This window comes from Vulpes lagopus, chromosome 11, assembly GCF_018345385.1.
Source record: "Vulpes lagopus strain Blue_001 chromosome 11, ASM1834538v1, whole genome shotgun sequence".
In the NCBI taxonomy this organism is placed as follows: Eukaryota; Metazoa; Chordata; class Mammalia; order Carnivora; family Canidae; genus Vulpes; species Vulpes lagopus.
Genome location: NC_054834.1, coordinates 55,704,541 through 55,725,461, shown reverse-complemented (window position 1 = coordinate 55,725,461; position 20,921 = coordinate 55,704,541). Strand labels below are relative to the sequence as shown.

The window sequence follows — 20,921 nt, the reverse complement described above, 5'->3', positions numbered from 1 at the left end:
TTCCACGCTGAGCATGGAAGCTGACGTGGGGCTCGATCCTGACCCGAGCTAAGATCAAGAGTGGTACACGTAACTGATTGAGACACCCAGGTGCCCCCTCCGGCCTTATTTCAGTGGGTCACTCTTCCATGCCTGACTGTCGTGGTCACCGCTTCTCGCCTCACTGCTCTCCTCAGAGTCCTGGTGCATTTCTGTTGGTGCTTTCTCTGCTTCATTTGGGGGTTTCCCTCCACCCATCCCTTATAAGTGGGTGTTGCTCAGGGTTGCGAGCTAAACCTCTTCCCGCGTACATACTTGGATCATTTTCATCTCTAGGTTACTGCCTTCTCTGTATCTCCAAAGCTGTATCTCTAGCGTCAGACTTTGTTGGGTGCTTCAGTTTCCTGTTTTCAGGTGTCTATTGTCATCTCTATCTGAATTCTTTGGGTACCTTCAAATCAACATGTTTGAAACTGAGCTTGTTTCTTTACCTGCTTCCCTTCATGCATTCTTGCCTTTTAGTATCCAAGTCGGTTATCCAGTGCTGCCAGTTTTACCTTCTGATATTTTTATTTATTTATTTTTAATTAATTAATTTATTTATTTGTTCATGAGAGAGCAGAGAGAGAGGCAGAGACACAGGCAGAGGGAAAAGCAGGCTCCCTGCAGGGAACCCCATGCGGGACTCGATCCCAGGACCTTGAGATCACACCCTGAGCCAAAGACAGACGTTCAGTCACTGAGCCTCCCAGGCGTCCCTCCTTCTGATATTTTTTACATTTCTGCTTTCAGCTCCCTGTTCTCATTACCTCTTGCTGGGCTGCTCCAGCAGGCTCCCAACTAGTCTACCCTCTTTTTACTCTTCAAAGTAACCGATCTAGATGTAATCTCCAAGGGGGCAGGGCATCTTCTGTTTTGTACAAAGCCACCTGTCCAGCAGCACCTGTCTCATTGTAGGTGCTCAGTTAAAATTTGAATGAAGGAAGGAATTTACCTGAAATGCATATATGGCCAAGTATCTACTTTGCTTTAAAAAAAAAAAAAATCCTTTAGTGATTTCATCATGTCTAGGATAAATAGCGTGTGAAACCGTCGTGGTCTGGCACCATCTTATGTCTCTTGCTTCTTTCTACCTTAACACTTACCGGCTTGCAGATCTTCACATGTGAAACTTGGTGTCTCTTTCCTTGGCCTGCTCACTAGAACTCCCCATACCTGCAAAGTTGTCCTTCCCTCAACCTTGTTAACTACTATCCTTTGAGGTTCTGCTTAGATATCGCCTCTCCCACGAAGCCCTCTCTGATTTCTTCCCCAGCCCCTTTGTCTGTGCTGGGTTAGGTGTCTCTTCTCTGTTCCCATCACTCCCTAACTATATGGTTCGTACTTAACTATATTTCACTATACGAACTTGTTTGTATGTCTGTCTCCTTTCTCTGTGATATGGTACAAGGCTTCATCTTTGCATCCTCCGCACCTAGCACAATGCCTAGAATTTTGCAGGAACATAGTTTTCAGGGATCCCTGTGTGGCTCAGCGGTTTAGCGCCTGCCTTTGGCCCGGGGCGTGATCCTGGAGTCCCGGGATCGAGTCCCATATCAGGCTCCCTGCATGGAGCCTGCTTCTCCCTCTGCCTGTGTCTCTGCCCCTCTCTCTCTCTCTCTGTATATCTCATGAATAAATAAATAAAATCTTTAAAAAAAATTAAAAATTAAAAAAAAGGAACATAGTTTTCGTGGAAAGAATGGAAAGTAAGTGAATGATGCCTGGAAGCTGCCCCTTTGACATTTTGAATTAGGGACCTAATGGCCACATTACTGGCCCCCAAAAGGTTTAAAGTGTCTTGAGTATCATCACATGTTGGCATTGCAAATATGAAAGTACTGCTACTCTTGGTTTCTTGCTTTTATGGTTCAGCATTTAAATGATTGTCCAGGGAGTTAATCTAACAATAGCTGCCGTTAATAACTCATTTTCCAAGTGAAGAAATTTATATTTTCAGATATATTTTTATAACTTTAAGCGTATTATAAATGAATAACTCTTGTGTCGGCATCAAATTTATTGACCAGCTAAAAACTTTATTCGTTGCTATTGTTTCGGTTAATACCGAATGACTGATGAAGGGAATCATACTCCTTAACAGAGAAAAATTTGAGTGTCTTAAAAAAAAAAACTTAAAGGAAAATAAGATTTTTTCACTTAACCATAAACTTCTAGTACCATAATGTTGGATGTTACAGCTGCAAGGTATGTTGGGACCTCAGGGAAGGGAGAAGAGTAAGGAGGTGATGGGTTGTGCCGTAGGTAGAGCTAAGTTGGCCATGGGAGTGAGCCCTTCTCAGAGAGTCTAGAAGGCCAACACATGAGCTGTTCTCTGTCTGGGTTGCTAATACAAGGTGGGTCATGAGTGGGGTGATGCGTGCGGAGGCAAGCAAGATTTTCTGGAGAGTGGCAATGCTCAGCTGAGGGGAAGGTAAGCTTCGGCCCTTCCCCTCTGTGCTCCTGCAACCCTTTTTGCATTTCTCTGTTAGAGAGCATGGCACACGACCTGGAAATTGTGCATTTACTCTGTCTTCTCCCTGAAGTGAGAAAACATTGTAGACACAGATTTTGCTGTTTTCATCCTCGTGTTCCCCGTATCAATACGTGCTGAACACCTCAACACATGGTTAGGGAGTGGACAAGTAAAGGGGAGGGAGGTGGGGATGTGAAGGCAGAGGGATTGTGAGGAGGATGGTCTGGCATCACTGGGGTTTTAGCACAGAGGGAGGTGGGTGAAAGCAAAGGGACTGCATATTGTGAGAGTGGCTGGTAAGGTGTAGGTAAGGTTTTCGAGGCCTGGGGGTGGGAGGGGGGTTCAGATTCCTAGTGCAATGGGCCCACATAGGTACTTGCAGCCTCAGACTCGGTCGACAAGTGGTTGCCAGGCCTGGAACCAGGCATAAAAGGGCAGCAAGAATCCCATCAGACTGGATGTGGGGCTCCTTCTGGTCCTCTCCCAGGATCTGTTGGAATCAGCTCAGGATGAGGTGTGGCCAAGCCTGCCAGCTGCAGTGCTTACTACCAAGTGGAGTTGGAGATGGCAGGGATGCTTCTGTTCAGGAAATGAACACATTGCGTCATTGTTTGGGTTTCCTCATTCGAGCTCTTCTTAACAACATCATCACTCACTTTCCCTGTGGTGATAAATTCAGTCTCAGAAAGTGACCACAATGGACAGATCAGTTACTCCGCAGCCCGATTGGCTCCCTGTGTACAGCTGCTCTCGTAAAGACGGTCACGGTGTTACGTGGAGCCCTGGATGTGTTTCTTATGAGAAGCTGGGGCAACTGCTTAGCCTATTTAGAAGAGCTATGCCTTGGCTTAGTGCAAAGCCCAAGGCTGACTTTTGCTGGTGTTTTTGTTGAGAAGGTGTAGCTTTACCTGACGCCGATTGCCCTGGATTCCAATCTTGCTTCTCGCCCCTACTAATTGTACAGCCTCGGGCAAGTCACTTAACTTTTCAGAGCTTGGGAAGATGGGCTGTTTGAAGATTACTGCTGATGCCTGGGCCATTGCTTGTACGGGGCTGACACGAGGTGGGAGCTCACTCAGTGGCAGCTCCCATCGTTACCTTTGTCAGGGAGCCACCCGGGCACTTTCAAATAAAGAGGCAATGGACAAGTCTGAAGTCTGTTCTCTTGCTAGTTTTACTTAGAAAGGATGGTGCATGGCTGTGTGTGTGCCCCTTTAGTAACAGCACGTAGTTTCTCAGCCACACGGTCTATTTTTAAGAATATTGCGAAATCCACTCAATGAGATAATCTTGAATGCAAGAATATTTAAAACTGATTATAGCTTCAGGGCATTTTTTTCATTCTTCTGTAATCCATAGTTTTCAATTATTTTAGCATCTCCATACATAGAGGTGTTGGATAATTTCATTGTATCACACACCATTTGCTTTTGGAGAGGCTCTTTAAGGGGTGATACAATGTGATTTAAGGTATTCTCTTTTTGTTGGTTGGAAAATATCTACTTGCCTTTAGGAAGTCTTTAAAACTCACAGATGATGAATAAATAGATACAGAATTATTTCGTTGCTTTGCAGCTACTCTGACTCGTAGATAAATTCCGTAATATTTTTTAAATTCTTGGAATGAGAAAGGGATCCTGGACTTTTGAGGTGATACTAAGTGTTTATTTTTTATTTTTTTTATTTCTAGGGTGTTTTTTTTTTTTTTAAGATTTTATTTATTTGTTCAAGAGAGACACAGAATAAGAGGCAGAGACATAGGCTGAGGGAGATTTGGGCCCCCTGCAGGGAGCCTGATGTGGGACTCGATCTCAGGACCCTGGGATCATGACCTGAGCCAAAGGTAGACCTTCAACCACTGAGCCACCAGGTGCCCCTATAGTAAGTGTTTTAATTCCCATTATTATTGGCTGGGGAGTTATAGGTACTATCTGAAGTGGTAAGTACATTAAGTGTAGTGTATTTTTATTTTTGAAAATTGTTTTGTTGGTACAGGTCCTTTTTAGTAAATGGTAAAGGTGTATTGAAGGTTGATCAAAACTTCAAGGTATATTTTCTCGCATCTTAAGGTAACTCTTAGTTTTTCCATATGCCTCCAACCCTAACACTACAAGTGGTAAAAATGTAATGAATGTGTGCAAGAGAAACTCTCCAATTCTTGCCGGGGGCGGAATTAATTAATGATATTCATTCAGATGCAGGATGGTACAAATGGGGCATATTAAGAGACTTAAATTAGGTCAAACTGAATAATTGAATTTATTCCTTTACTTAAAAACAGCTTCATCAGCAGAGAGTGCTGAAGTCTAAAAAAAGTTGAATTAAATATTAATAGGGAGTTTATGTTTTCAACTTTTTCTTCATTTATGATGAGTGTAGGATTTTTCTCCTGCTACCTTTTACAGACACTCGGAGATGAAGTTCAGCCCTTCTCACTTGATGAAGAATTTGATTATGACGCTGTGATGCTAACCCCCAAGTTCACTCCTGCAGAGATGGATGCGATCACAGAGCTCTCCAAGCAAAAGAGGGACATCGCCAGCACAGGCTTAGAGGAACCCCACGACTGACTCACCGAGACATCTTTGTGTTAATGTGTATTTCGTTGTTATTCAAGCAACATTGGAATAAAAGGTAATCCTACTATAATTCCCTTTGTAGAAATTGACTTGTGCATTCCTGAGAGAGACGGAGCTATTAACTAACAAGAGCAAAGAGATCTGTACATTTATGGGGCTCTCCTCTGTCATGGTGTTGCTGAATCCTGTGTCAGGGAGGGGGGATGGAGGTGGCACATGAGGACAGGAGCCACACCTCCAGAGGGTCCTTTTTTTCATTAAATTTTTTTTCTTTAAGCATAGTTGATGCACAATGTTACATTAGTTTCAGGTGTACAACATAATTATTTGACAAGTCTATGCATTACGCTACACTCACCCCAAGTGTAGCTACCACCTGTCCCCATGGTACGCTATTACACTGTGACTGACTGTATTCCCTAGGTAGCGCCTTTCATTGCCGTGACTGGAAGCCTGTATCTCCCACTCTCCTGCACCTGTTTTGTCCATCTCCTCAGCCCCCCTCCCCTCTGGCACCCCACTTTAGTTTTGGCTATCCCACCAGGGTGCCCTCTGTTCAGAGAGCTCAGGGACCTCCTGGCCCACACATTGGCTCTGCTCCCACCACCCTGCCAGGGCACCCCCCTGCGCAGTGCACCCAGGACACCCTGGCTTGTGCCGCTTCAGCCTCAGCACCCCTCCTGGAGTACCCACAGTGCACAGAACAGAAGGGCCCGTTTTGATGCGAGCACAGCAACTAGGTAATGTGGGGTATTGCTACAAAGATCGGAAACATCATTCCACCTCCCTGGGGGTGAAGGACGTTGCACATGTATAACACACTGTAGCACGTAGAGAGGAACGATGGTGTGGGGAGCTCACTGGTCCCAGCTCTCCAGAAACAGCGGTGTGAATGTGAGTGCTGAGAGGTTGGGCTTCTAGGATCGATCCGGAAAGGCTTCACTGAAAAAGAAGGCATCTGAGAATTGATTATATGTCATATGCTAAATTCTTGTACTTTATTATTGCCCCTAAGCCATGCATGATGATAGTTAGAAAGTACAAGGAATGGTGTCTATCTCCAGAAGCTCAAAATATAATTTAAGACGGCAAGACATAGGTGGAGAAGATAACTGGAGAATGTGGAGGCATATCACGAAGTGCTAATTGTGAAGAGTACCCATGAATGTGTTAAGGGAAGGAGCAAAGAACGGGGAAGGCGCAGAAGAAGGGGGAAGAGTGTGTCTGAAGCCATTTTCATTATTAAAGGACTCGGTAACAAATGTGCATGGGCTTACTGAGTTGTCATGCGGCCCTGGGCTGGGGTGTGCCACTTAGATTCCTTACAAAGGACGTTCTTGAGTTGATGTTGTCATAGAGTCAAGAGATTTCCACATCTATTTTTCTTTATCCAGTCATCAAACCCTCATAAAGCACCGTTTTCATGCCAGACCTTAAACTAGATGATGGGCAAGAGAGAGTAAATTGGACATGGTCTGGTTTAGTCTGGGAGGCAGATACCTACGCTAATGACAGCAGAGCTGCTCTGTCCACTAGAATAGCCACTAGCTGCGTGCGGCTCTGAGCACTTGAAAGGTAGCTAGTATGACCGAGGGACTGATTTTTAAATGTTAATTTTACTTTGATGTGAAATAAAAAGTTGATGTAATACACAGCACGGGGCATATAGTCAAAAACATTCTGTGAACTTTGTAAGGTGACAAGTGGTAGGTAATTGGACTCATTGTGGTGACATAACCATTTTGCAGCGTGCATGAATGTCAAATCCCTACTGTGTACACCCGAAACTAATACACTTTGTGCCAATGACCAAGCAAGCAAGAAGGGCCCAAGTCTTTTTTTAATAAGTTGATATTTGATGCATTTATTTTAAAACTTTCAAGTATATTTGTAACGATGTGGGTATGGGGATCTATTTTTTTCATCTGTAACTTTTATGACAGATGTAAATGCAGACCAATTATTTTTTATGACAGCGTAGTACCTAATGTAAATATGCTATAAATGTGAAACACACAAATTGGATTTTGAAGAATCTAAAAAATTGTATTATATTTTTTTGTGTTGATTACATGTTGATATGATAATATTATAGACATATCTGGTCAAATAAAATCTATTATTAAAATTCACCGATTTCTTTTTACCTTTTTAACGAGGCTACCAGAACCTTGAAAATTACTCACATGGCTTGCATATTTGTATTTGCCAGCACTGCAGTGGGGCGCAGTGTGTGTTGTAAGACTGGTAAGCACTGAAAGCTACTGGAGCAAAGTAAGTGGAGTTATTTAATCACGAACGGAGAGCTGGGGAATCTTCATAGGGGGGGTGACATCTGAGCTCGCTCAGGAGCAGTCAGTGGGAGGTTTTGGTTGGAGACTGTTGGAATAGTTTGTGCAGGAAATGATAAGAGCTCTAATTAAAGCAGTGGAGGTGGAGGTGGAGGGCATGGATCTGATTAGAGATTTGGAAGTAGAACAAGCAAGGATTATTGATCAATACGATGTGGGAATGAGAGAGCACTTGTGAGGTTAAGACAAGATTTTAGCACATGGTCTCTCTGCATACTGACTTGAGGACAACACGTCGTGACATAAGACCAGGGACTCTCTTGACTTAGCATATATGCAGCATTTTGGCATTTGAATAAAGAAAAGACATTTATAAGACAATTGTATGGGGCAGCCCCGGTGGTGCAGCGGTTTAGCGTTGCCTGCAGCCTGGGGTGTGATCCTGGAGACCCGGGATCGAGTCCCACGTCGGGTTCCCTGCATGGAGCCTGCTTCTCCCTCTGCCTGTGTCTCTGCCTCTCTCTCTTGCTGTGTGTGTCTCTATGAATAAATAAATTTTAAAAATCTTAAAAAAAAAAAGACAATTGTATGGACTTAACTCATTTTATAATAGAAAAAAAAAACCCCGCAACTATCTTTCTAAGTGTTTAAAAAAAGAGTGACATTTTAGTGGAGTATTTTATTAACCAGCCAGTCTAAATGGCAGGTGGATATTACTGCAGAGCATTCTCTGTATATAGTTGCTGCACTAGGTTTTGGCTTTATTCCTTTTGTCACTTTGATTCCTGCATCATTTGGGGCGATTGCGCATTACAGCAAAAGTGACACTGGAAAATGGGTTCCTTAAAGCCTTTGTGTGAAGTAGTTGTGTCTCCGTTGTACCATTACTCTTGCCCCTAAGTAGCAAATGCTCCTCCATGATTTTGAGCTTCATGGATCCCTTGAATCAATGTCGTTAGTTTGTGTCACATTGGCTGGCAAGCCCTAACCAAGTGCCTGCGGAAGAAGCCTGCACGCATATTGATAGGTGGCGCTCACCTAAATTAGGTAGCGGCATACACATGTAGTGTAAGAGTAATCGAGAGCAAAAGATAAGGAGAAACACCTGCATGTCTGTACCGGAGTGGGAGGGAAGAACATGGACATTTTAAAGGTGTCTCGAAATAATGCAGCAGCAGCAACGCAAACTAGCTCGGAGAGAGACGATTTCCTGTCAGGCCTGCAGTGTGGTGGCAGGCCGAGCCATCGTCCTCTTCCGCAATCCACCCAGTGTGGAGTAGCACAAGGAGAAAAAAGTCAGATCTGCTATTGAGTTTCCTTGATTCCTTCATCAAGAACTCTCTCTCCTTTTGCTACGAACGTGATAGAGCTGTGTCCTCGTTTAGAAAAAGAAATTTCCCTTATGTGTTCAGTGACTGTACAGTTGAATTAACATGGAAAAAGATAGTTGAAGAAATTTTCATTTTGTTTGCTTCTTGGCAGTTGGTGGTGAGTGACTACAATAGCATTTTATTGTCTTATTGTTGTCTTATTAAGAATTTTCTAGAAAAATATTTCTCCATATGTGAAAGGAAATCCATACCATGGTCCCTGTTTACCTCTCCGATCCCATCTTGCACTGTCTTCCTCATTTTTTGTTACGTTATGACCAGTGGCTGGTTTTAAAATATTTTTTTAATGTTTTAAATAGACTACCTTGTTTCCACCTCCACGCGTTTACCCTTGTTTTTCCTCCTGCCTGGTCTCCCCTGGCCTTTGTGTGGCTGGATCCTCTCATTCCTCAGTCTCAGGTGAAATGTAGCTCTCCAGTGTCTCTCTGACTGCCCTATCTAAAGGAATTCCTATCTCACAGACCACCCTCCCACCCCCGTCACTGTCACCGTGCATCCCCTTGCTTGTTTATATCAGATGCTCCCAGCAGGACATAAGCTGCAAGAGGGCAGGGACTTACTCTGTCTTTTTATTGATGACAAGGGCCTGGAGTAAGGTAGGTGCTCAGTAAACATTTGCTGAATGAATCAAACCTGAAAGTGTAAGCTTATCACTTGGAAGACCCTGGAGGCCCATTTCATCAGATCAGTTTGGTTAGACATATGTTGAGCCCTGTTTATGTGCACCTTATGAGCTCATATATGGGAACATACAAGTTCTTACTTCTCAGACTCAGGGTAGTCCAACGGCCAGTGCAAATTTGGGATGCCTAATATGACTTGAACTGAGCCATTCCGCTTTCCACGCACAACTTCTTTTCCTCACCGTAACTTCCCTGGAGAGTTGAGAGAACCTGGTTCACGTGGGAACTTCACCCACTTCTCAGGTGCTCTTTTGAAATTTTGTTAGGACTTCTTTTATGAAAGATCCCATAAAGGAGCAAGTCACATGATTCTGATATTGCCAACGACCTGCATGGAGAAGTGTGGACTGATGACAGAAGCCAAACTGGGAAGGGAAAGGCAGGCAGGCCTCGAAGAGAGAGGTGGGAAGAGGAAAAGCTCCATTTCGGTAGCTGTCTGTAAAGCACAGTCCTTTGTCCCCTCATTTAGAAATGTTGATGCTCATGAGAGTCATCAAACTTGCGAGGTGTCTTCAAGTCCAATTCCTCTGTCTTCTTTATATTTGTATTTATTCTGAGAGCAGTGGAAGCCACAGAAGGTTTTATTTTTTTTATTTATTTTTATTTTTTTATTTTTTTTTTTTCACAGAAGGTTTTAAACAGGAGGGACACGGTCTGACGTTGGAGGGGAGATGGGTGGCGAGGCGCCTGGGCCATGTTGTCCTGGGCAGAGGCGGCCCCGGAGGGAGGGGGATGCAGGGCTGGGCTGCGAAGGGCCTCTTCATGGTTTTCTCTCTGGAACTGGGTGCCATCGTGGTAGCCTCCGTTTTCTGAAAATGTATGATGATGCTCAGTGACGTAGGCCTATCTCCCTCCTTTGATCCTGGGCACTCAGTAGCCTTTGAATTTAGAAAACTATGTCCATGGTTCTGAGAAATTATCTTGATTTTTTTATTATTCTCTTCCTTCAGTTCTCTTCCTCTTTTCTTTCCTCCTAGAACGTGCACATTTCAGGTGGTGAACTTCTTAGATTGCTACTCTAATGCAGTCCCCCCTGTCCTATTTTGTATACTCTTCTCTCCTGTTTTCTTTTTTGCTCTCTTTTCTGAGATTCTTTTCAACTTTATCATCAACATTTTAAAATCACAATGGGTATGTTCTGTTCTTTTGAATTTTATATTATTTTTATTATTTATATTTTAAAGATTTTTATTTAATGGGGGCACCTGGGTGGCTCAGTGGTTGAGCATCTGCCTTTGGCTCACGTGGTGATCCCAGGGTCCTGGGATCGAGTCCCACGTCGGGCTTCCTGCATGGAGCCTGCTTCTCCCTCTGCCTGTGTCTCTGCCTCTCTGTGTGTCTCTCAGGAATAAATGAAATCTTTAAAAAAAACTCTTTAAAAAAGAAAAAGATTTTTATTTGTTAATTTGAGGGAGAGATGGAGCACATGCAGAAGAGCATGAGTATGAGCAGGGGGTTAGGGCAGAGGCAGAGGGAGAAGCTGACTCCGGCTGAGCAGGGAGGCCCATGCAGGACTTGATCCCAGGGCCCCAGGTCATGACCGGAGCGGAAGGCAGATGTTCAACAGACCGAGCCACTCAGGCGGCCCTGAACTTTATGTTAAAATCCATAAAACGGTGAAACCATTTCCGTGAACCACAGAACCAAGAGGAACCCCAAGGAAACACCTCCTGCTCCGTGCGAGTTGCATCCGGACAGGAGCTCGGGAAGCCAGAAGGTGACGATGGGGTGCCCGCCCGGGGTCCTGCCGAGGAGTGGGCTCCTCATGGGAAGCACGGGTGCTTGCTGCGTGGCAGGGGTGTCGGGGGGCCTGGATACCTGCCTGGATACCTGCGGCCGGTAGGAAGCTCCAGGCCTGAGCATGTGCGGCCTGCATCCCTGTTCCGGCTGCCTCGCGGCGGGGGGGAGGGGAGGAGGGAGGGGAGGATGGAGGGGAGGAGGGCGGGAGGGAGAGGGAAGGAGGGGAGGGGGAGGTGCCTGGGGGCAGATCCCGCGACTCTCCCGGAAGGCGTAAACCCGGGCGTCGGGGCCCCTGGTCGTGGTGTTCCCGTGGAGTCCATGGTCCATGCGTCAGCAGCACCTGTGCCGCAGGACCTGTACCTGCCAGAGTCGGCCTGCGCCTGCCCCCCCCAGGCCACCCCCACGTCTCCCCCCACCTGGCTCATCCCGTCCCTGGGGTCGCCTCCTGCTGCGCCGCCCCGTGCACTGCCCCCCAGGCCCCCCTCCAGGCCGCCCTCCCAGAACCCCTCCCAGGCCGCCCCACTCCAGGCCTCCCCCCGGCCCCCCGAGGCCACCCCCACGTCTCCCCCCACCTGGCTCATCCCGTCCCTGGGGTCGCCTCCCGCTGCACCGCCCCATGCACTGCCCCCCCAGGCCGCCCTCCCAGAACCCCTCCCAGGCCGCCCCACTCCAGGCCTCCCCCAGGCCCCCCCAGGCCACCCCCACGTCTCCCCCCACCTGGCTCATCCCGTCCCTGGGGTCGCCTCCCGCTGCACCGCCCCATGCACTGCCCCCCCAGGCCGCCCTCCCAGAACCCCTCCCAGGCCGCCCCACTCCAGGCCTCCCCCAGGCCCCCCCAGGCCACCCCCACGTCTCCCCCCACCTGGCTCATCCCGTCCCTGGGGTCACCTCCCGCTGCACCGCCCCATGCACTGCCCCCCCAGGCCGCCCTCCCAGAACCCCCCCAGGCCGCCCCCCTCCAGGCCTCCCCCAGGCCCCCCCAGGCCACCCCCACGTCTCCCCCCACCTGGCTCATCCCGTCCCTGGGGTCACCTCCCGCTGCACCGCCCCATGCACTGCCCCCCCAGGCCGCCCTCCCAGAACCCCCCCAGGCCGCCCCCCTCCAGGCCTCCCCCAGGCCCCCCGAGGCCACCCCCACGTCTCCCCCCACCTGGCTCATCCCGTCCCTGGGGTCGCCTCCCGCTGCACCGCCCCATTCACTGCCCCCCCAGGCCGCCCTCCAGGCCGCCCTCCCAGAACCCCTCCCAGGTCGCCCCACTCCAGGCCTCCCCCAGGCCTCCCCCGGGCCCCCCCAGGCCACCCCCACGTCTCCCCCCACCTGGCTCATCCCGTCCCTGGGGTCGCCTCCCGCTGCACCGCCCCATGCACTGCCCCCCCAGGCCGCCCTCCCAGAACCCCCCCAGGCCGCCCCCCTCCAGGCCTCCCCCAGGCCCCCCCAGGCCACCCCCACGTCTCCCCCCACCTGGCTCATCCCGTCCCTGGGGTCGCCTCCCGCTGCACCGCCCCATGCACTGCCCCCCCAGGCCGCCCTCCCAGAACCCCCCCAGGCCGCCCCCCTCCAGGCCTCCCCCAGGCCCCCCCAGGCCACCCCCACGTCTCCCCCCACCTGGCTCATCCCGTCCCTGGGGTCGCCTCCCGCTGCACCGCCCCATGCACTGCCCCCCCAGGCCGCCCTCCCAGAACCCCGCCAGGCCGCCCCCCTCCAGGCCTCCCCCAGGCCCCCCCAGGCCGCCCCCGCGTCTCCCCGCACCTGGCGCGTCCCCTCCGCCCGCGCACCACCCCCAGCCAGTGCACCTGCTTCACCAGGACGTCCCCCCCCCCCCCCCCCCCCGCGGTGTCCCCGCAGCCCACACCCCTCCGGCCGTGGCACAGTCCCCCGGGGCCCCAGGGCGAGCCCCAGGCCTCCCCAGGCAGGCGCGGGGAGCGGCGGGGCCTGAGGGTCGGCGAGGCCCCCGCGCGGTTGGCGGCGACGAGAGCCCACCTGGGAGAGACGCAGGGACCGGCTGGGGGCCGGGAAGACCGCTGCGGCCCGGGCAGGTGCCAAGGCCTCTCCCGCCCGCAGGACGCGCCTCCCCCCAGACCTGCCGTCCCGGTGCCCTCCCGCCCCGGAGCATCTCCATTTCGTGCATCCCCGTTAGGACTGACAGTACGTCCAGTGACTCCAGGTCGTGTGGTATGGCCCGTATCCTCAGAAGAAATTAGCATCGTTTTAGTTTGGACAGAGAAGCGTTTTCAGAGGGCGGCTTCTGTGCCGGGGCGGTGAGGACGCCCGAGGCAATTAGGGAGTTTAGCAAAACCCATTAATTATTCTCCCCTCCTTCCCCCTCCGTCCCTGCCCCCACTGCCCCCACGAGGATGCGGAAACCTGGGAAGGATTTGAATCTCTCACACAGGTTGGGGCCCTTTTATTTATTTTATTTTATTTTATTTTATTTTATTTTATTTTATTTTATTTTATTTTATTTATTTTATTATTTTTATTTTTTATGAATTTATTTTTATTGGTGTTCAATTGGGGCAATTTATTTTATTTTATTTTATTTATTTAATTTAATTTATTTTATTTTATTTATTTTATTATTTTATTATTTTTATTTTTTATGAATTTATTTTTTATTGGTGTTCAATTGGGGCAATTTTATTTATTTTATTTTATTTTATTTATTTATTTTATTTTATTTATTTTATTATTTTATTATTTTTATTTTTTTATAAATTTATTTTCTATTGGTGTTCAATTGGGGCCCTTTTATTTTAAACCATGGTAACAGGTGCTTTTGCAGAAGTGATTTCCTAAGTCCTGGGGTCTTATTTTTTTTTTTTTAAGATTTCATTTATTTATTCATGGGAGACAGACAGAGGCAGAGACACAGGCAGAGGGAGAAGCAGGCTCCATGCAGGGAGCTGGATGTGGGACTCGATCCGGGGACTCCAGGATCAAGCCCAGATGCTCAACCACTGAGCCACCCAGGCGTCCCCAAGTCCTGGGGTCTTAGGAGGGTTGGTGTCTTGGACTTACAGAGGGCTTAGCTTGGGAAAATCAAGGTCGGTTGATTCCCAAATCAGCTTCAGTCCCTAAAAAATAGTTTTGGCCTCTCTTTAAATCTTTGGGCTGCAGTGTCCGCATCCTGCAACTGCTGCATCTTTGTGTGTATTTTCTATGCACCCGTATATACGTCATTTTGCAGTGAATCCGACTTTCTTTTGCAGGTCAACGAATCCCACAAATTAGTCTGTGTTGCCTTTTCGTTTTGCTGGAATTGAGTTTGTTAACCTTTCTCGGGGGAAAAAAGGAAGCACGCAGCATTTGTCTTTATTCAACCCTCTTTCTTTTCACGGTTCTGGCCTGTGCTGTGGCCTGTGGTGTGGCCTGTGGCGTCTGTCTCTGCTTACCCCAGGCCACCCAGTGGAAGCGGGACAGAGAGGCACATGTTGCTTGTTGGCTTGTGTTTAAACAGCTGAACACCTGGCTGCTCGTGTGCAGGTGCACAGAGCTCTGGAGAAGGGGTTTTGCAACTGAAGACACACAGAAGAATGGGTGCGAGGTGCAGGTGAGCTCTGGGGTGTTGGACTCGAGATGCTTCTTCTGGGTGCAGAAACACTAAGGACACGTGCGCGTCTCCTACGTCCCGGACCGCGGGAGGTGCTGGTCATAGTTTTTCTGGAACCCGCTTCCCTGACATCCCGGCTTCCATGCTTGTCAGCCTGCACCCGTCTATTCTAGCCTATCTGGTCACTGTCTTCGATTTGCGGGGGTCACAGAGTCTTGCACCGATGGCACCCCCACCTGTGATCACTTCTCTTCACGCTGAAGTGCAAACTCGCGTATGCTACGTGTCACGTTCATAACCAGCCTGATGCTGCCACAGTGGTTCAGAAGAAGAAACAAAATACCTTTTGCAAAACGTGTGCTCACGTGTTCATTCTCCCCCAAGTTGGACAGTTATCCCAGTTTGAACAATAATTTGATCAAAATAGAAAATATTGGGAAAGCACTAAGAATCACTGAAGCGTCTGCCGCCCGTCCCAGCATCATCTTAGGTGAGACGCGAGGGAAGGAGCAAAGAATGGATACGCACTCGAGAACGTCACGGGGGCCTAGCTGTGGCCCCGGGAGGGCAGGTCGACGCAGCCTCCTGGGAGATCCAGCGGCCAACTTGTGCCACCCTGGCTGGGCCCGGGGCTTCAAATCCTGACTTTTTTTTTTTTTTTTTTTTTTTTGCAGCTAAGAGCAGAAGTAAAAGGACTTTCCTTCTGAGTTTCCAGAAGCCAAGTTCCTCGTCCTTGTGGGGGAAGGGACGGCTCCTCTAGATCACGTAGCATCAATGGCAAATGCCATTTGCATTACGTACCCTATGCCTGTTCTGATGGCACATCCTTGGCCTGGCCTGCTTCCCGGCGAGACAGGTGGCACATGCTCACCGTGGGGCTGACATGAAAGGCAAGGAAGCCCTTGAAGTCCCTCCCTCTGAGCCCACAAGAGCAGCTCCTCCCTGCCACAGCGATGGAAGCCCGAGATAACGGGGGCATTCCCACCGCTGCACCCCCTCTCGTGGGCCGCTGACGGTTGGCGCAGGTGGGCGGACGGGGCTGCCCATCTTCTGAAGGTTGTCTGTTGAAGGCAGTGCCACCCCTCGGGACCAGTGCCCTGCTTGGGCACACGGAGCTGCTCCTGGGAAGTCGGCAGGTGGCAAATAGGTGGCCGACTTCTCAGAGAAGCGCAGGTGGCCGCCAGCAGGCCCATCGTGGTCCCAGGCCGTTGGGACTCGGGCCGTTGAGGGGCCTCCTTGATCCCTGTGTTCTTCGGGGGGCAGGTTGGGTGGCCGTGTCCCGGAGCACACGGCGGGGGGCTGGCCGGCTCAGCTCGGGCCCCGGCTCAGGCTCACGAGGAAGGGAGCCAGGGTCCCGCGAGGCGGCCGGCCCACAGGCCCACGCGATTCGAGTAGATTCCGCTCTGCCGTTTGGTCTTGACCCACGGAGCTCACTGTGGTCCGTTGTCGCCTGCAAGGCTGGGGCTCATGGATGAAACCCCAGGACAGAGCCCATAAGCAGCGAGAACTCCAGCACAGCAGGCCCACGACGAACTACAGTTTCTGTCCCTCTTCCCATCAGGTTCATCGAGGAAGCCAACAAACAGACCCCTCGGCTCCTTTTACTGCACTTTTTTTTTTTTTTTTTTAATAAACTGAATTAGCTATTTTTCATACTGAGTAGCAACTCAGTCCATAAATATTTATTGAGTGCTTATCACCTGGAGGCACCCACGTTCGGGGGTGAGTGGGCAAGTAGGGTGGGGTGCCCGTCACCGACAGGGGTGACAGGGAGCCCCGGTTCCGGTGCAGCGGCAGGTGCATTTGGGTGCAAAGGGCACGCGTCCTGGCGGGTGCTGGGCAGGCTGCGTGTGGGGTGCAGTCAGAGCCCCACTCGCCGGACCCCGGGCGTGCACCTTCCTGGCTGAGCCAAAGGACAGGCGAAGGCCCCGAAACAGGGGCAGCCTTGATGGCCAGAGTGGGAAGAGGGGACGCAGAGGTTGTTGGGGAGGGGGTGGCTGGGGGGGCCGGTGGCGGAGATGCAGAGGTCACGGTGGGGAGCCGGGTCTTGGTCTCGCCATGGGAAGCCATGGGGTTGCTTGGCCAGCCTCGGATGCACTTCAGGGTTTGGGGGACCAATCCTCCCCGACGGTGGCGGTGGGGTGGGCAGGGGAAGCGGGGACAGCGGCTCAGTGGCTGGCGTTGCAGTGACCCGGCGGGGAGGCCTCGGTGGCGGGCGAGGACCGGGCCGTGCCCCAGAGGCAGAGCTGATGGGCACGGGGGCCATTAGCCGGGGAGGTGGGGGGAGTGGACCCCGAGGCCCAGTGTCCCATTTCTGCCTTTCGGGTTTCTCTTGTCCCATTGCGGGGTCAGAGCCAGGATGGAGAGAAAGGCGATGGTAGCCGTGGGGGTTTGTCTAGAACTTCCAGGCACGGTGGCAGCGGGTTGCGGTCCCCATGAAGCATCATCGCCTCGGACGTGGAGGTGATGTGGCTCAAGCCACCCGCGATCTTCCCTCTTCTCAAGTTGAGGCCTGTGGGTTACTAGCACCAGCCTCACTATGAGGCCCGGCCCCAACCTGGTGCATCTCGGCTCCCGGGGGTGGGGGGGTTGAAGCGAGTCCCCTAACTCCCACCGGTGCACACAGCACCCGCACCTTGCCTACAGGAGTCTGGGGTTGAGCTGGGGGGTTCGGGCCGTGCCCCCCGCGGGGCTGTGAGCCGCCAGCTGCACGCCAAGCCAGACGTGGGGACGGACAGTCCACGTGGAGCAGCTTTCCCACGATCTGGAACGGCTGTGACGCCCGGGCTGCACCTCATTTTTGCTTTTCTTCAGTGATTTGCTTTTATTCTATTTTATAAAGCGCCCGCCTGAGCTGGATGGGAAATTAAACAGGCAAACTAATGCCCCCCCGCCCCCCCCCCATACGTAGAAGAAGCACTGGCTGAGGCCACGAGACAGCGTCCCCGTGTTTCCAAGTGGCCAGTACTGGTAGCCGCGTGACAGGCGGGAGGCGTCTGGGGCAGGTCGTGCCTTCTGCTCCTTCGTCTTCTGGCTCGTTGCGGTCGCGAGTGGCCCGCGGGGAGTCGGGGCTCTGGTTGCGCATGTGACCCCCATGGGTACCTGACACGCAGACCCCAGAAACGCCCGGGAATCCCGGGAAGCCCATGATCCAGGGAAGCGGGAGCTGGGCTCCGACGGGTGGGAAAGCCTCGAGCTTCGTGGGTGTCGCCTTCTACATGCGACAGGCCGCCCAAGGGGCCGCTTGATGTTGCTTTTGCCGTTGCAGAGACACGTGGAGTTTGGAGCCGGAAGGCCCTGGGAGCCCTCGTGGCCCATCTCACAGAGAGGCCCCTGTCACCCCAGGGCCCTGTCCGGAGGACAAGCAGGCCGGGCCCCAAAGCGCAGGACAGGGCCCTTGCCCGCCTCCACCCAGCCGGGTGGCTCCCAGGGTGGGATTCCAGGCGCTCGCCTCACCGGCCGCACCCCCGAGCCTGGAGCCTGTGTGCCCATTTGTCGCCCCCGTTCGGACGTGAACCGGAGTCCCGACCGGGTGTCCAGGCCGAGCGACGCCCCTGCGTGTCACAGCGGCCCTCCTCGGTTGGCACCCCCGTCGCTGGAAACACTCGCCAAGGAAGCCTCCCGGTGCCTCTCCGGGGAAGCAAGCGGCCTGCACCCCCTGTCTGGGCCCCCCTTCACCCACTTCCAGGGGGGTTCTCTGAGCGCTTGACGGTTCGCTCGAGGGTCTTCGGGGCTGAGAGCTGGGCAGGTTTGGGGTCAGGAAGAGCAGAGTTGGGGCTCGGCCGTGTGAGGGCTGGTGGGGACAGTGTGCCCCTGGGCCGGGCCTTCCTCGTCTCGGCGGGGCTGTTACTCCTCGGTGCCCAGGGGTTGAGGGATGGTTGCTGGCGGGCACCAGGTGCTGCACCTGGCGGGGAGAGGGGGTGAGGGGCCCCCATTACTCCAGGGCAACAGCACACGCCGGCTCTATGGGTTACTGGGTGCTGATGGGGGACAGAGGCCAGGCCGTCGGCCAGCGAAGAGGAGGCCGGGTGTCCGCCGCTAGGATCGGATTTGGGGGTGGGCTAGGGGCTGTGGGCTTTGCACCTTGTGCCTCGGAACGGTCCATGGACGGCAGCTGGCCGAGCGCCAGGTGCACCAGGCTTGGCACATCGAGCGCTCTTCTCCGCGTCTCGGGGCTTATTCTTCCGGGGGCGCCAACCGAGTGTGGTCCTGCCCGGCAGGGTGGCTGTGCCACCCGAGAAGACGTGCTCCGGCGTCGATCGCAGTGTCCCGTCCGCGCTTGGTTGAAACGGTGGCTGCTGTCTTTATTACGGGGCCTCTCTGCCTCCAGAGGGGTATAAAGGCCCTGGGAATTGGGGGCCCAGGAAGATGGCAGCGCGGTCCTTTCCATGCTCAGGTGGATGGAATGGTTTCCTTGGAGCAGCAGTTCCAAAGGGGAGCTCCTCAAGGCCTTGAGATAGTCTAGAGGAAAAAACAAAAAGGTGTGCTCCTTTGAATTTCAAATGGCACGTTAGGACGTTAAAGGCTCTGAGAAGTCCTGCAGTAAAGAAAACTTTCTTGTTTAACCTTGCGTGGGGCATCTCCCAAACACTGAGGTCTCGTTTTTTTTTCTTCCTCCTTTCTTTCTTCCTCCCTCTATCCCTACCTTTCCTCCTTCTCTTTCTTTTCCTCCCTCCTTCTCTCCTTTATTTTCTCCTTCCTCCCTTCTTTCTTTTTTCCCCTTTTTTCCATCCCTGCATCTCTCTCTCTCTCTCCTTCCCTCCCCTTTCCATTTTCCAGGACACCCCAACAATCTGGGGGGCTTTGACTCCTCTGAATGCCTGAATAAGCCAACACAGGGACTCAGAAATGCCTACTGTTTTCCATCGTATTTAAATGACAGAGAAACTGCCTAGACACTAAGGTCCGGTCTCACTCTTTGTCACTATGTCTGAAAAATCACTTTCTCTTTTGTGGATTAGTATGAATCTGATTGGATATATATATATATATATATATATATATATTTTTAAGAGCAATGTCTCTCAAACTCTCTTGTCCCCCCGGAGACACTGTCACGGTAGAGATGCAGGCCAACAGGTCCGGGGTGGAGTTTGAGATGATTCCAACCAGCTGTCTGGCGATGCTTGTTAGAAAAGCAGACTCCCCTAAAGCCTCACCCTAAATCTCCAGAGTCAAAATACGTACCTGAATGAGATCTCCAGGTAATTTGTATATATAGGAAGGTTCGAGAAGCATTGCTTCAGATCAGGGTTTCTCAAATCTTCGCTCTGCTGATGTTTTGGGGCCGTGTTGTGCGTCGCGGGATGTTTAGCAGCACCTCTGGCTTCTGCCCACTGGGAGCCTGTGGCGCTGCCCTCCCATTTCCGAGGGGCAGAAAGTCCTCCGGAAACTGGCAGGAGGGCCCTGGTCTTGGGGGGGGGGGATGGGCAAAGTTGGCACCTGTTTAGAACTTCTGGTCTGGATCCCCCAAATGGTCTCATATTTCTGTTCCTGGGCCATTTGGAGATATTTTTTCCCCTTCTTCCTATAAAGGCCTCATTTCTTTAATTTTTTTTAATTGCAGTATAATCGACATATATCATTAGTTTCGGGTGTATGACATAATGATTTGATATTTGTAGATATTGTGAGGTGAGCGCCGCGGTGAGCCTGGTAAACATCCGTCACCACCCAGAGGTGCAAGTGTTTGCTCGTGATGAGAACTTGGCGACTTTCAAACACGCAGCACGGTACCGCCGTCTCTGCGCTGCCCGCCCCATTCCCATGGCTTGTGTCTTACAGCTGGAAATGGGTGACTTTTGACCCACTTGGAGGCGCTTGAAATGGGAGGACCCAATTATGTTTTCATTTAAAATAATAATAAAAAAAAAACAAAATAAAATAATAATCAAGTTGCTGATGCGCAGTTCCCAAGGCTGCTCCACATCAGAATCACCCAGGTGGAGATTTGCAGATTCAGATTCACTAGAATTGGGGAGAAGCCTAGGAACCTGTATTTTTTTTTTTTTTTAAAGAAACGTAATCGTTTAGACTTCTGTAACAATCTGCGCCCGGGCTCTGTTTTGGGAGCTTTCTGTACATTGACTCCTTTAATCCTTACAAAACCCCATAAAGTAGGTACAGGTGTTCTATTTTACCAACGAGGAGATCAAGCCATGGGGTGGCTTCTTAAGAATACAGAGCCAGGAA

At 51.2% G+C, this 20,921-nt stretch overlaps 1 protein-coding gene across 1 annotated transcript in view; it reads left to right on the top strand.

Annotated features, from left to right (window-relative positions):
- Positions 1-7,205, top strand: part of LOC121472133 (intraflagellar transport associated protein) — a 63,516-nt gene extending 56,311 nt beyond the window's left edge. Inside the window, exon 7 of the mRNA XM_041723204.1 lies at positions 4,900-7,205. Within this exon, the coding sequence (XP_041579138.1) occupies positions 4,900-5,064 (165 nt within the window). The 3' untranslated portion in view covers positions 5,065-7,205. The remainder of the gene's footprint in view (positions 1-4,899) is intronic.
- The last annotated feature ends 13,716 nt before the right edge of the window (positions 7,206-20,921 follow it).